The following is a 13714-nucleotide window of genomic DNA, read 5'->3' on the forward strand; positions in this document are numbered from 1 at the left end:
TCTGCCTAACTTTATCTAGGGTTTAAGTGTTAATATTGACATTGTTCGCAACTTCAGTCTATAAAGTTTCAATCAGATAATTGAGATTCGCATTTTGGTCATGGCCCAATCTCAATAAATTCCCGGGCATCCGTCGATAAGACGTGAAGCAATGGCCAATATAATCTGCCAATAGGAACTTGGCCGCCACTGTGACGATAAAAACAACAGCTTCTTCTCCAGTGACTTATATGAAGCAGATGATCCCAAACGCTACTTTGTATTAATTTAGCGCGACACTGAGGGCGGTAGCGAAGAACGGGCGGCCTATGAAACTGAAGTAACAATGCACCGGCTGCGAAATCTAAGTCGGCGGGCCCCAGCTGCGGTACCATTTCATTAGAGTGTGACATCAAACGCTGTACAGGAAGTCTTTCCCAGTCAATCTGAGACTTGAGAACTACGTCGACGAAACATTCAAAGCCATGACGTCAAACAATCTAGTTAGTCTCATGGACTCGAGCTGCTTGCCAAAGTTGGACAGGAATACTTTCATCATATTATGGCGCAAAGAAACGAGCAAAGAGCGAAGAGGGCTGCGACATTGGAAAAGTGATCTTAGGCGAGTTGAATGCGCGGCTTTCGACTTCCATGTTGGTCTTTGGCGAGACAAGTTTGTTCAACATCATCGCACGAACGTCATTTTCGTGTTGCAGGCCTTGTAACCGGAGGTCACTAAACGAGTTGGATGGTCAAGCCCAGTCGCCTTTCCATCATCTTCCCAGTGTCCCTGTAGTCTTACGTTTTCTCGATCACGCAGGAGGCTTTTCACTTTCGTGGCTTGGACTCCAAGCCTTGGAGCAAGAGCTCAATCCCATTGGCAGGCCTCTGGGACGGCAAATTTCGGAGTCGAGTGTCATATAAGGTGACGATTAGCGTTACAATATTGAATATGTAGTGCTACAGGCGGTAAGTTTTGATCGACTTTTCATATTCTTTCGATTTTATTTTATTTCTTATTTATGTTTTAGTACAACTTCACACAGTCTTTACAAATTGGGGATACTAACGCTACTGTAAGGAAGTATATATATGAGCGTTGGAGTTTATATTAGTCAATACAAACTGTTAGAAGCACCCGTTTGCTGTTATAATACTCATTATTACAAAGGTTTTAATTGAAAAAGCCCTACAAGTTAGTAGACAATAAAAGGCCCAGGCTTGGGCTTTATCATCACCCTTCACAATGTTTCTACCATTTGTCTTTGAATATTCCAATTGTAATTCTTTGTGCGGATACACCGCGCATATGGTGCTGGCACTGTAGCGAAAACCGTTACTTATTTTACCTTGACCAAAATATTGGCAGCCATGAAATACTTTGTATTGGAATCAAAATTAAAGTACCAGTGCTAATTTTAATTTAACTTGACAAAAGTTTTAGCCGCTTTTTATAACACGTTTGCACCCCGGTGAAACCCATTTTGTCCGTTGAATGGCCTTTTCGAAGGGTAAGGACTTAACCCTAATATTCCAGGGCAAGTGATACAATGGACTTTATAAATTCCATTCTGAATTGGGGTATAATTTTATTGGCTTTTTCAACTGTTGGTCGCGCGGCCATTTTTTTCCATCATGGCTTCATGTTTTTTGCGGGCTATGCCGGGCAACATCGGGGTTGTGTGAGGGTTATGTGGTACTGAATTATCTTCATGACAGAGACGAAAGCAGGTGCCAAGACCCTTATTAGATTTGGGTTTTGATTGACGTGGAGGATTTTGCAATTTTTTGGGTGCTGGGGGATCCTTATAAGGGGGTTGATACCGTAGCCCAATGGGGGTGGATGGGTGGTTTAAATGTGGCGGGGGCAGCACAACTTTATTTTTCCCCATAGGGTCCAGAGAGGACGGAGCAGCTATAACCGCCGGCGAAAACGCCAACCCAAGAGTCAAAAGGGTGAAAGAATAGCGCATTTTGTTTCTTTAAATGAAATGAAGACTTTTAGGAAAAAGATAAAGGTATAAATAAAATGTTAATGATCGATAGTACGTTTGAAAGGAAAACCACTTTGTTGGATGTTGTATATATCATTTAAAAGGCCAATACAAGTTAAATTTGGAATTTATTATTTTATTATAAATTGTTGTGTAATTAATTAAACTTTCTTTACAGCAAGTTTTGATACAGAGAATTTACTCATTTAAAAAAAAGTTAATTTATCTTGCTTATGCTAATTATTACGGTAGTAGGCGAAACATTCTCTCCCTTGTTACCGTATTTATATATTTTGTATATATATATATATATATATATATATATATATATATATATATATATATATATTAACGCGTGGGGCTTTTGTGACTTCATTATTCGCGGGAGTTATTAAAGACCTAAATTAAGTCCTTTTTCTTTTGTAGAGACTACTAGCGAAATTCGTAAAACCTATAATTACAAGGTTTATACCATTCAAGCATGAGATAATAAATTAACTCATTGTTATTATGACCAAAATAAAACGGACCGTTTAACATCGTAGGAATGTCTTTGAAAATTACTTTGGTGGTAAAAATGAAAATTCACGCCGTTATGTTATGCTCTACTAATGTAGGCTTTATCGGCTTTGCCGACTTTAATAATGGTTTTGGAGAAATAAATTTTGAAAATTGAAAGGTTCCCGCGAAAAGTTAAATCGATGACGGCCCACGCGTATGCTGGCAACATTTTGCACCTTGCATAAGCAACCCAATTAATATTTCAAATCTTTTTTTTTCAGGTATTTGCTCTGTTGTTATCAAAAGTTGCCCTGTTAGTCCCAAATCTGGGCCACAACAGATCCCTAGGCCCCGCCTTTTGCAAGTGGGCTAGGCACCAAAGCTTACCCCAAACAGATTGGTAACCCGCCGGTCCAGCACCACCCAAATTTCGGTTGCAAGAAGACACCCAATACCGTTCAAAGATTGATAATCTCTACCACACGGAATTCGTCCTAAAATGTAAGCTTTCAAGTCTTTAAAAGCTCCTTGGCCTTGTTAAAGCCGCGCTTTGTGGTGATAAGGAACGACACGACCGTGGTGCTCTTGACGACGCCCGAAGGTCTTTGACGGCTATTCATAGAGGATCGGGACATCATCTGACAATTTATTCATCCATGCCAGCTCCACTACCGAGTCCTGCGCCCACAAAATTCAGGGTTCCCCTCTGATATGAATGTTGACAACATGCCGGTCAAGAAGGAGCTCGATTCGGAGGCCAGCCCTACCAAGAGGGACCCGAACGTCGCAGGACCGATAGCGAAGGTGCGAATAGCACCAATGGCCTGTGATCTGTGCAGCGGCCTCGTGTTGAGGAGTTGTCACTTTTCGTCTCGTCGGGTTCGAAATCGCCACTGAGGCAAGAAAGCTTCTTGATCTGTTATCTTGGAATTCGCATGAGTAATTCTCGTTTCTCGATATATAGATAAATTTAGAGTAAAGAAATAATACCTTACAGCATAAAAAATGGTTAACCGACTTGCCCGGCTAAGCTTTTGACTCAAAAAAAGCGTGATCATGGCGCGAATCCTCTTTGCCGCTTTTGGGCCAAAAGCCTCACAATGCATCTCAGGATTCGCGAGTGGTAAATTGAAGCTCACATGCTGGCACAGAACTTTTAAAATCCTTCCGCATAAAGAATGTTTTTGGCAAGCAGTCGCAGGGACTATTTTCATTTTCCATGTTACCACTTGTTCCTAGCGCAGGATTGCGAGGGTGAGGTTTAGAAGAAACTGGTCTACAGTTATTTCAAATCAAGCTCTCATTTTCATGAAATATTGAAGAGAAGAACTGCTGCCATAGGTTCTTGCCGCTCTGAGTAAGATCTTGAATGGCCAATAGAGATGTGCGAGTTGAGAGAAAGAATCGCTGGAAAGGAAAGACTGCTGGAAAAGCCGATACCCCATGATTTCTTGCGTAAATATTTAGGCAGCGAATCCATGCTTATAGCGGCCAGCATTTCCCTACATGGGCTTAATTACAACATTAAAGCAAATACATGCGTTTTTATCAACCATTGATTGGCTTAGCGATTATATATAATATTTAAAGCCTTTAAGATCATCGATTTCTGCGCTTAAAAGGGTGGGCTTATGACGTAAAAGCTTCGCAACAAATCGATACCGCAACCTTGGCTATTTACGTAGCAAAGGGCCGGAGGTCCCATGAAAGGCCGATATCGGTATTGGATATCCTACAAATATAATCGGGGGACAACTCTTCTTAACGGAGCACGGGATTCTTATAAACTGTCGTCACCGACGGTTTTAATTCCCGGGAAACTTACCCTTATTGGCAGCATGCCATCGAGATTTCGACATGACCCAATTACCAAATCCGGGACTTATAAATCCCACAAGCCAGTCGGACGCGATTCGTTGAAATGCGGTCCTGGAACAAAAGGACCAATCTGCCTCCCGGCAACGAATAGCAAAACGACTAATCCAAATTTTGACACGGTTTGTACTGCGTTTTATGTTCATATATTATATAATGGTAACGGTATTCTTTATCAATTTTGGTCCATTTTATCGTTTGGCTTTATGTAGCTTTTAGCCTCTTACGGTCTAACTGTTTACAGCGATTCAGGCCAAGGAAAAACCATTTTGGTACGCTTGCAGCCTTTGAAAAACATATGTCGCGCAACCAGTTTTGTACACGGAGGAGCGGTTTGCTGCCCGTTAAACCTCGAATATTGATGTGAAAAAGGTGTTATAGTCGAAACCGTTAGCGTCGTGCTTTTGTAAACCAGTTTGCCCCTGCATTACCGATGTAAAAGCAAAGGAAAGTGGCGGCGATGGTCTACAACATTTCCATATGTTAAAAAAANAAAGAAAAAAAAGAAAAAAAAGAAAAAAAAGAAAAAAAAGAAAAAAAAGAAAAAAAAGAAAAAAAAGAAAAAAAAGAAAAAAAAGAAAAAAAAGAAAAAAAAGAAAAAAAAGAAAAAAAAGAAAAAAAAGAAAAAAAAGAAAAAAAAGAAAAAAAAGAAAAAAAAGAAGACAAAAAGAAGAAAACTGCGCGGTAGGAATATTGCCACGGGTTGTTCCATAAATTACTCAACATCAGCTCCCAGCGTGCTAAAATCGCAGCAGCTAACTCCAAAACCATGTTATAAAAATCCTTTTCTGTAAAGGTTGACCAAAGCTTCCCAACATAAGCTACGTCGTAATCTAGGTTAGTCACAGATCTGTTCGGTCAAAAAGTCGTTTGTATCTCCTAAAAAAAATGGCGAACTATAGCAAAGCTTTCCGTTCATGCAAATTAACAATTCCGTTGGATTCTTTATCCACGGCAGGTTTGGCGGGAAATCTGCGGTATCGACAACGCAACCTAATTTCCAGAGATGGCCGCGTGTTTTGACACCGTGTGATGTCATTTCGACGTCGATCAGCCGCCAACCTTTACGTTAGAATATAAACTTCTTAGAGAACTCTAATATTATAAACTCGACTACCGATGGATAACTGTCTTGGCTCTTGTCGAAAATCTCGCCGTTGAGCAGACATGGCCAAAAGTGATAAACTGACACTCTGGGACTTTTGGATCAGTGGCCCATGGTCTAGCCTCACTTTGTAACGACGGCAGTTAGCTACAAAGCCAAGCCGTTCCCATGCGTTCGAACAATCGCGGTTTTCTATATAGGTGATCACCGTTGGGATCATGGGGCTTGAGGCTGGTAGTAGGAGCTTGTGGAACCGAGGATTTTGACGCACACCAACCTACATGCGCAGCCTGAATTATTGTTGGGAGGGCCATCTATTAAAATGAGTAGCGCTATCTGGGCTACTGAGCGTGGAAGAGATTTGTTGTTGTCCTGAGACTAACTCAGCCATGCAAGTCGTGTGATGCCAAGATCCATCCATTGCAACGAATTTTATATCTGGCTCGAGAAACCTGTGATGTTCAGGGTTTCCGGTCAGACGCTAGACTAGTAGTAAAAAGGTTTACTTTTTTTGGAGAAGGACATGGAATTTCAATCCTGTAACTCCCCAATTTTTTACGACTGCGTGTTAGTGTTCCTTATTGCACCTTCGAAATCTCAGTCGCAAGTAGAAATCCAGGAGATACTGGTTGGCTGACGATGACTACAACGAACTAAACGTTTCCAAAGTCTGGCAAAATGGATGGAATGCACCCTTTACAAGGGAATGGTTGGATGCAATACCAGCCAGCAAAGCTTTTTATCAATTAAGCTGGTCATCTCGGGTCAGGGGAAATCTTCATAGTCCTCTCCTCAAGTGTGTGAGGGGGTGGCGTCTCTGAGGCTCGGGTTACTCGGATATGTCAAAAAAATTAGAAGCACGTCATTGCCTGGAAGATACTTTCTTTCTCACTCTCTATACCTCTGCTGGACTTACGTGAGTTTCCTTTCCAACCCTCGACCGGCCCATTGCTTAGGGCGGAGTCCCATATTGTCCAACGGGTGGTTTCGGAAACCAAATAGATTACCACTTACGTACGTCGCAAGGGTAATTCCACGTGACCTCCCCGGTAGTCTTAGCATTGCAACCTCAGCGAATCTTGAATGCTTATAGGCCCTATAAAGCCGCTATTCGAACATAGCAGGGGGGGATCATCGACCCAATTAAATGGGAACTGCTTTAGTGCTCTCCCCCCATTTATCCCTGCAACCATCGTAAAAGAGCAGAAGCTTTCCGTTCAAGCCTTTCCAAAACATTCGAGGTTTCGAGGTCTTCCAGCCTGAGCAACGCTCTTAGCCACGTCAAGCTGATATTTCGCCATGCCCCACGTCCCTTTTTGAACGGAAACCCCTCGTCATATTTCAGTGGTGCGCACTACTATACTGGTAGGGGTAAAAATCACCATCCCTGAACAGTTAGCACAGCGTTGTGGGCCTTGTGGGTGTTCCCGATTGTGGTAATAGTCCTGTGCAAAAAAAAAAAAAAAAAAAAATTTACTACGCGGTAGGTACCTAAAGCTCCCCACGGACAGTTAGGTTGGTAAAGGCCCACGCATACACATACAGTGGCAAGGGGTGGTTTTTTTTGCCTGTACCCGTGGTATGGACGAGGGGTAGTGAACTTTATCTAACATCATGGGTACACCATTTTCCTACAGCGGTCCGAAATCCGTATCATACCCATGATTATACCCATCCATGTTCAGCGGGGACCGCCGAGTTCAATGCCGTGTGCTAGGAGTATTAGTTCTAGTCTTGACAACATTTTACGCGTTTGAGAAACTGGCAAGATGACAATTTGGTTCCATGTTATTGCAGTTGAAGCATCAATGCATTGCCTTCTTTCCTTTTTTCGTCATTATATACGACACCAATAATAATAATAAGAAAAGAGTAAAGGTCACTAGCATCGAGCTCAGCCCTCTGCGCAAATAAAAGGTGCCAAAGGCGTGAAGAGCGCTAGCTTAGATTATCTGCCGATTTTCTCATTGGCTGAAGATGACGACAGGCATTGAAAGCAATTCCCCATTATAATACAGTTTAGGTTCACTGATGGTCCATAAAGAGCCAGGGTCGTTCGACCCAATCATTAACCATGAAATGCGCAGCTGGTCTTATTAGATATTCGTCTGCTGTCCATGAGCCTAGAAGGAGCTGGGTGGGGTGAGACTTACTACCAGGAATAGCGGCCGCTAAGGACACTACCGTGCCGCCCGCCAGTGTAGGCTTCCACCCCCACAATGCCGGTAAACTTGCCCGCCCACTTACTTCTCAGTCGGCAGTTCGAAATTGGGAGATGGGCCGAATCCCAGGGGTGGAAGAAACCGCCCGCCGAAGTCAATACCAGGAAGTACCGTTAATACGAGACGCCCTAAATGTCAAAATGGGATAGACCAGCTGAGGTACCATATGCGGTGAAAATAAAGATGGAGCCTTTGCACGGCAGATCACCGAAAGAGGGCATCTATGGGTCGATCGGATCCCGCAGCTTCTATTTTGATGAGGTCTGTGCGAACGAAACACTATGGGGCTGTCTCCTACCGAATCTTACGGGTTGCCATCTTTTACCGTGTAGACAACATAGGAAGCAGGCCGTACAGTCGTTACAAATGGCTTTGAAGCCGAGTTTAGTGTTGGCTAGACACTGTCTCACTATTTCTTTTTACTGACTATTGTTAGCATACAATTATATTCTCGTTTAGGCCTCAGATTATGCGGCAGCCTGTTCCATCATGGACAAAGATTTCCAGCTGAAAAGTTTTGCTGTCTCCACCACGCGACTCGTTGACGTGGCAAGCGAAATATGCTAGCGATAGCGCGACCATAGTGGAATCCATCCATGCCAAAATATGATATTGAAGGTGGAGGGGGGTTGAATCAGGCTACTTTGTAAATCGACGGATACAAAAGGCCAAGCTTAGCCACCAGTAGTCTAAGAAATAGTCCCAAGTAACCATCGCTACTTCCCAAAGCAACTCCAAGATGAAGATCAACAACGTCATTGCTAGCTTGTCCCTACTGGGGGCCGCTACGGCGGTGGAGATGACCCGTTATGCCGCTGCATCAGGTGTCGAGCCTGCTTTTGAGAGTTACCTGAAGGAGTAAGCTCATGTCCCTCCCTATATCTTCAACTGCACCGAGATGATCCATCTCTGCTCCAGCCCAGGCGGGAGATGCCGCCCGAGCTTATACACTGAGTTTGACTGATCATCCATCTTTGCAGGCTCTACGCCTCGGCCGAGGATCCCGCGGCCACCACCACCTTTACCGACATGTTCACCCCCGATGGCCAACTCATCGTGCTCGCCAACACTGCCACCGGCGCGGACGCCATTATCAAGCTCAAGCAGGCACTCTTGCCTCCTGCGGGCAACAAGCACTGGAACCACATGCCCAACGTCACCACCGTCGACTCGCAGACCACGAGCCGAAAGACCTACAAGGTCCTCGGTGTCATCGAGACCCGCTTCGACGGTGGCAACTGCTCCCAGGCCTAGTAAGCTATTAATCCACCCTCCTGTTACCCCGGACGTTTGAACCGGGTGTATACCGGCTTGGCTGAGGGGATTGTAACTAACTCGTGCGCGTTCTTTTTACCGCAGCTACTCCACCCGCTTCACTGTTACCAAGGATGCCTCGGGTGCCGCTCAGCTGAAGACCCATGCTGGCAACTTGGTCACGTACGATGATTTTATCGTCCAGCCCTCTCAGAGCCCCACCAACATCCCCTGTGGTACCGATTAGGTAGACCATGCGTTGAGTCGGAACTTGCCGAGTATCTAATTATATTATAGTATTTATATAGCTTAATTAGGCGTCATCTCATCAACGACCGGGTATACTAAAATCCGTGAAGTAGTTGCACTTGAACGTTAGCCCTCTATCGTTGTAGCAAATTCATATTCACCCCAAGATGAGCCAAATCAACTTCCCAATTCTTGATATACACCTCTTTGACAGATAATTGTGTAATGAAAATGCCTAGACATTGAATTTCCTTCATTTAAAGACGTCCAGCACATGACTAAGATAACCAGGCAATCCTTGCTGGGCAACTTCACGTAGCACAACGGCCTCGACTTACGTCTTAACTGAAATAAATGGTATTGCAGTATGAACAATGGACCATAAATATTTATTCACCATGTTAGAGCCCAGAGGGCCCTGAAATATAAGGAAAGTCATGAAAAAGCACAGTTGACGTAAAGGTTAAAAACTCATCTGAAGAGGTCCCCAATAGGCAACTGACAAATGCCTGATAACCATCAGACGGTCTCGCAAATACAACATTCCTAGCGTCTGTGCCGACGCATGGCGATATCAGAGAGAAAAAATAAAGCTTCCTCACCATTGGGCGTAGATCGTGAATGTTTTAAGGATCAAAGCGTCTCAAAAGATTCTGTACCCTCCATTCTGCGGCTTCATATACATGCCGCAGTACTGAGAAAAATCTTTGAAAAAGTCCGAAAGGCATCAATACTAACATGCTGCCACAAGGGAGTGAAAGATCTGTAGAACTCATGCAGGCACTCTTAAAACCAGCCATGATGGCCTTGTGGCTTCACTTCCATTAACGTGCATGCATGCTTCAAGCGAGGACTAGCTAGCTGGAAGACTATTCGCCGTCAGTACGAGGAACATAACATGCTGGTGTGTTACACAGATTTCCGCTACACCAATCAAATGTTGCTCTTCAGTCACTGATAACCTGCCGCCACAGCCACGTGACGGACTCTGCAGTTCTGCCCGTAAGCAGGAGGCAGCCCAAGTCGACGACGATGCAAGGTCCGGTTCCCCGCTCCAGTGATTCCTGTACTGGTATGGGATGCAAACACCATCCATACACTTGTTTCGACCCAAGCAGAAGCTCTTGGCCCATGCTTTGAATGTCTGTTCAAGGTTTGGGCACAGCACGCATTGTATCTCTTGATTTGTATCTTTTTGTCCCACACCACAATCGGGCGCAAAGAAACCCCCGCTCAGCCAAGCCAAGCCCAAAATCACCTAGCATGGCGCAGGATACATCGGGAGCCGGCAGCGGCTCCAATTATGGCAAGGTCATAAGCGACGGGCACCAGACCGTGTCCCTGGCTGCGGCCGTTGTAGACTTTGCAGGCGGGTATTGGAAAAGCTATTCGAGCAAGCAGAGTGCCGCCTCCGCCTACCGCGCCAACCTGGGCGAGTGGGCGGATGAGGCCATCGACCGCGATAACCAGTGGCTGCAGCCCGTGCTGCGCCTCAAGCCCTTCGAAGACCATTTGTTCGGGTGCCACGGCCGTCCGGTACCCACCGGCGAGTGCAGGTCGCGTCTTGCATGGGCGCAGCTGCTGTACGCCCTCGACATCCGCCCCGGAGCCAAGGTGCTGGAGTGGCGCCTGCCGCCCAAGGCTATAGACCCCAGCGAGACGGGCAGCATCGCCCTTATTGTCGACGGCAGCGTCATGTGCCACATCATAAATCTGTACCGTCTGTACAAGAACCCCGTCCCGGTGGAGTTTACGCCTATGAAGCCCATGCAGGGAGAGCCCAGCGGGTGCAACTTCTCTTTTGGCCGGTTGACGGTTCAACGCCTTGGTGCAGACCGGTTCACGGCCAGCTTCGATCCAGGCTCGCGAGGCGACTTGGCCGCAAAGCGGGTGCCCTTTTCTCACATAGCGTCTTACCTCCCTGGGACGCATCTCAAGTTCGAGCGGAACACGCTGATGTTCAAGTACTTTGACTGCGTGCTCAGGCAGGTGCCCGCAGTTGAGGGGGCCAGCATGAGCCCACTGCCACCACCGAATGCGCCTCCCCAGACGAGAGTTGAATACTACAACCACAGCATCAAGATGCTACGGAATCCGCACCAATGTTCAGACAAATGCGTGCTGGAGTGCTTCCGCTCCTCTTCGTCGCACAGTTGCGGAGATGGGTGCAGAAGATGGTGCCGTAAGAAGAGTAAGGATGATTGGTCAAGCCCACGGCTAGTGATGGGCTCTTGGATCGCCGGAATCGAGCGCATCAAGCGGCGCGTCACGACAAACGGCGGCGGAGATTACGGTCTGCTGGATTTCATCGTGGACACTCTGGAGAAGCGGCCACAGTTTGTCTCGGAGCTGACCAAGAAGATGAGGGATTTGAAATATTCTGCTGGCGGCGATGAAATAACTGAGGACATGCGGGCCAAAAATGTATCCGAAATCCTCAAAGAGAGGTGTATGTTCGCCAAGGACAGACTTGTCATCTACTGGCACCCTAATGGCGAGTCGAAAAAAGATCCACGTTACTACATTGGCAAGCACCAAATTATAAAGGAGTTGCCGGCAGTCCTCGAAGAACTCACCAGGGAGCGTCAGGTTGGTTGGCTAGCGCAGGTAGCCACAATCGATCCCGCGGTGTTCTTGGAAATGTTCAAGCAAGAAGAAGAATTCCGAAACTTGTCCGTCTTGGTGCTGGAGCTGGGTCCAGAACACGACTTATGGAAGGGTGAGTGGGAGGTCAAGGGGGAATAACCGGCCAGGGATACGCGGACTGTCGAGAGGTAAGACAAGAGGATCTGATTCAAGATCATAGTACAAAGCCTAACCAACTACATTTCTGCAGTTTGATACTAGTGTTGCTAAGCTTACTGTTGTTCTTATTATTCTACAAGCTATATGGTGCAGTTAACATTGTTTCTACCTACCTAGTCGGGAATGAACTTCCACATAGTGCTTCTGTCATCGCTTGTGTTTCTGCGGTAGCAAATTGGACTTCTGTATAACAAGTGGAAGTTGGTGAACATCCCTTCAATGCTTTCTGGTAACAGGAATCTGTGGCTTTATATGTTCTTTTTAGGAGGGCATTCCGACTTACAGAAGCTCAAATCACGCCGCTACATCGTCGACAGCCGCAGAATCCTCAGTTTCAAAACGAATGGCGACGGAACCTTTGGTACCGACTGCAAGCTGTACGATGATCCAATGTTTGCATTCAACCCAACGGCGGAACCGGAAACGCCATATTTTCCTCGAACCAGAAGTGCCACGATGCCCCTAATGGAAAGGTCGACAGAAGTCTGAAGTGCTGTGACAGGTGCAGGGAGAGGTTGAGCAAGTTTCTCGGGCACCTGTTTTCATTCTTTGTGTGATTGCTATAGTTCACACACTTTGTTGCACAATTGAGAACTTGGAGACCTCTCCTTGATCGAATAATCCCCGGAATCATCTAAAATCTCAGTTTGTTTGACATCTTAAAGTAGTTACTCTTAGTTGACAATGCATAAATTCTTTCATCCCTGGAAAAGAAAGCCACGAGCACACTTACACTCAGACTTTCTCAGATTCTTAAACATGATGACGTGCATCGTGGCAGCCCACTCGGTCCATTTCAGGGTACTAAAGCCTGATTGAAGTTGACTTATAGACTGGGTAAAATGTGGGGTACTTGGCAATCACCATAAGTACAAGTAACAAAGCCAGCTTACAAAACAGAACAATCCCCCATTCATTCAAACAATAAAGCCTTTATAGGATCCAAGAAGCAAATGTGCAATAAAGCCTAAAAGTCAATGTCATTCAAGAGTCCTCTTTTAACAGCCACCATCCACTGGCCCGCACCCTGAAGCTCTACACCACTCCTTCATTGCCGTATGGCATCTCCTTTCTTCCCTCAATTATCATATCGTCATCGAAGACATCCGATGGGTACCGTCCCAATCCCTTACTGTCCCCGTCCCCGTCCCCGTCTCCTTTCCCAAAACACGGTATCCCTCTCCACCATCAACCTCCACTTTTCCGAGACGCGCACGGCAACATGGAAGAGGCCGTCGTTCACCAAGAGAGCTGCCTCGGACACAAAGTCAACCAGCGCCCTGGCCGCCACGCTACGCCAACATGGAGACCGGCTCGCCTCTCGCCTCTGCGGCAGCGCCGATGACACCACCGACGATAAGCGACGTTGAGATGAACGCCATAGGAGGCGGAGAACCGCATGGCTTCGCACCGGTCGCGGCTGGGAAGCCGGTTGGTGGGCAAGTCTCCGATAACATCGTCTTGCTCGTCGTTGAGCCCATTACAGAGTGACGCTTCCGGCGCGAGCCTCAGTACCATGTGGGACCGCCTGCTGGGCCCGGATGTGGTCGTTGTTGGTGGGTTGCCACCGTCCCCACGAAGGCGGCCCTGGGACTGCTGTAATTGCGGTGCGACCTGCGAGTGGCTCGAGCAGTTGTGCTGGGATTTTCGGGTACATTTGAGACGTGGCGAGTGCTAGGTTGTTTTGTTTTGAGGCCTTGGTCAAGTTGGCCGGTTCACTTGGTCTTCGG

At 46.3% G+C, this 13714-nt stretch overlaps 4 protein-coding genes across 4 annotated transcripts; 2 read left to right on the forward strand and 2 right to left on the reverse strand.

The window, feature by feature from the left end:
* Positions 1-4693: 4693 nt before the first annotated feature.
* PgNI_10147 (uncharacterized protein) lies at positions 4694-5388 on the reverse strand (the record flags this gene model as incomplete). The annotated part of the gene is made up of 3 exons (XM_031130122.1): positions 4694-4814; positions 5014-5182; positions 5247-5388. 3 exons carry the CDS (start codon positions 5386-5388, stop codon positions 4694-4696), a joined length of 432 nt encoding a protein of 143 aa, XP_030979893.1.
* A 3027-nt stretch (positions 5389-8415) lies between these two features.
* On the forward strand, positions 8416-9207 carry PgNI_10148 (uncharacterized protein; the record flags this gene model as incomplete). The annotated part of the gene is made up of 3 exons (XM_031130123.1): positions 8416-8534; positions 8657-8929; positions 9036-9207. The coding sequence occupies 3 exons, from the start codon at positions 8416-8418 to the stop codon at positions 9175-9177; spliced, it is 534 nt and encodes a 177-aa protein (XP_030980150.1). The 3' UTR covers positions 9178-9207.
* A 1235-nt stretch (positions 9208-10442) lies between these two features.
* On the forward strand, positions 10443-11924 carry PgNI_10149 (uncharacterized protein; the record flags this gene model as incomplete). Its single annotated transcript, XM_031130124.1, has 1 exon — positions 10443-11924. The coding sequence occupies one exon, from the start codon at positions 10443-10445 to the stop codon at positions 11922-11924; it is 1482 nt and encodes a 493-aa protein (XP_030979889.1).
* A 1189-nt stretch (positions 11925-13113) lies between these two features.
* Positions 13114-13465, reverse strand: PgNI_10150 (uncharacterized protein; the record flags this gene model as incomplete). Its single annotated transcript, XM_031130125.1, is given in 2 exon segments — positions 13114-13276; positions 13287-13465. The coding sequence occupies 2 exon segments, from the start codon at positions 13463-13465 to the stop codon at positions 13114-13116; spliced, it is 342 nt and encodes a 113-aa protein (XP_030980405.1).
* Positions 13466-13714: the final 249 nt, after the last annotated feature.

The sequence above is a fragment of the Pyricularia grisea genome, chromosome VII (genome assembly GCF_004355905.1).
Source record: "Pyricularia grisea strain NI907 chromosome VII, whole genome shotgun sequence".
NCBI classification, from domain to species: domain Eukaryota; kingdom Fungi; phylum Ascomycota; class Sordariomycetes; order Magnaporthales; family Pyriculariaceae; genus Pyricularia; species Pyricularia grisea.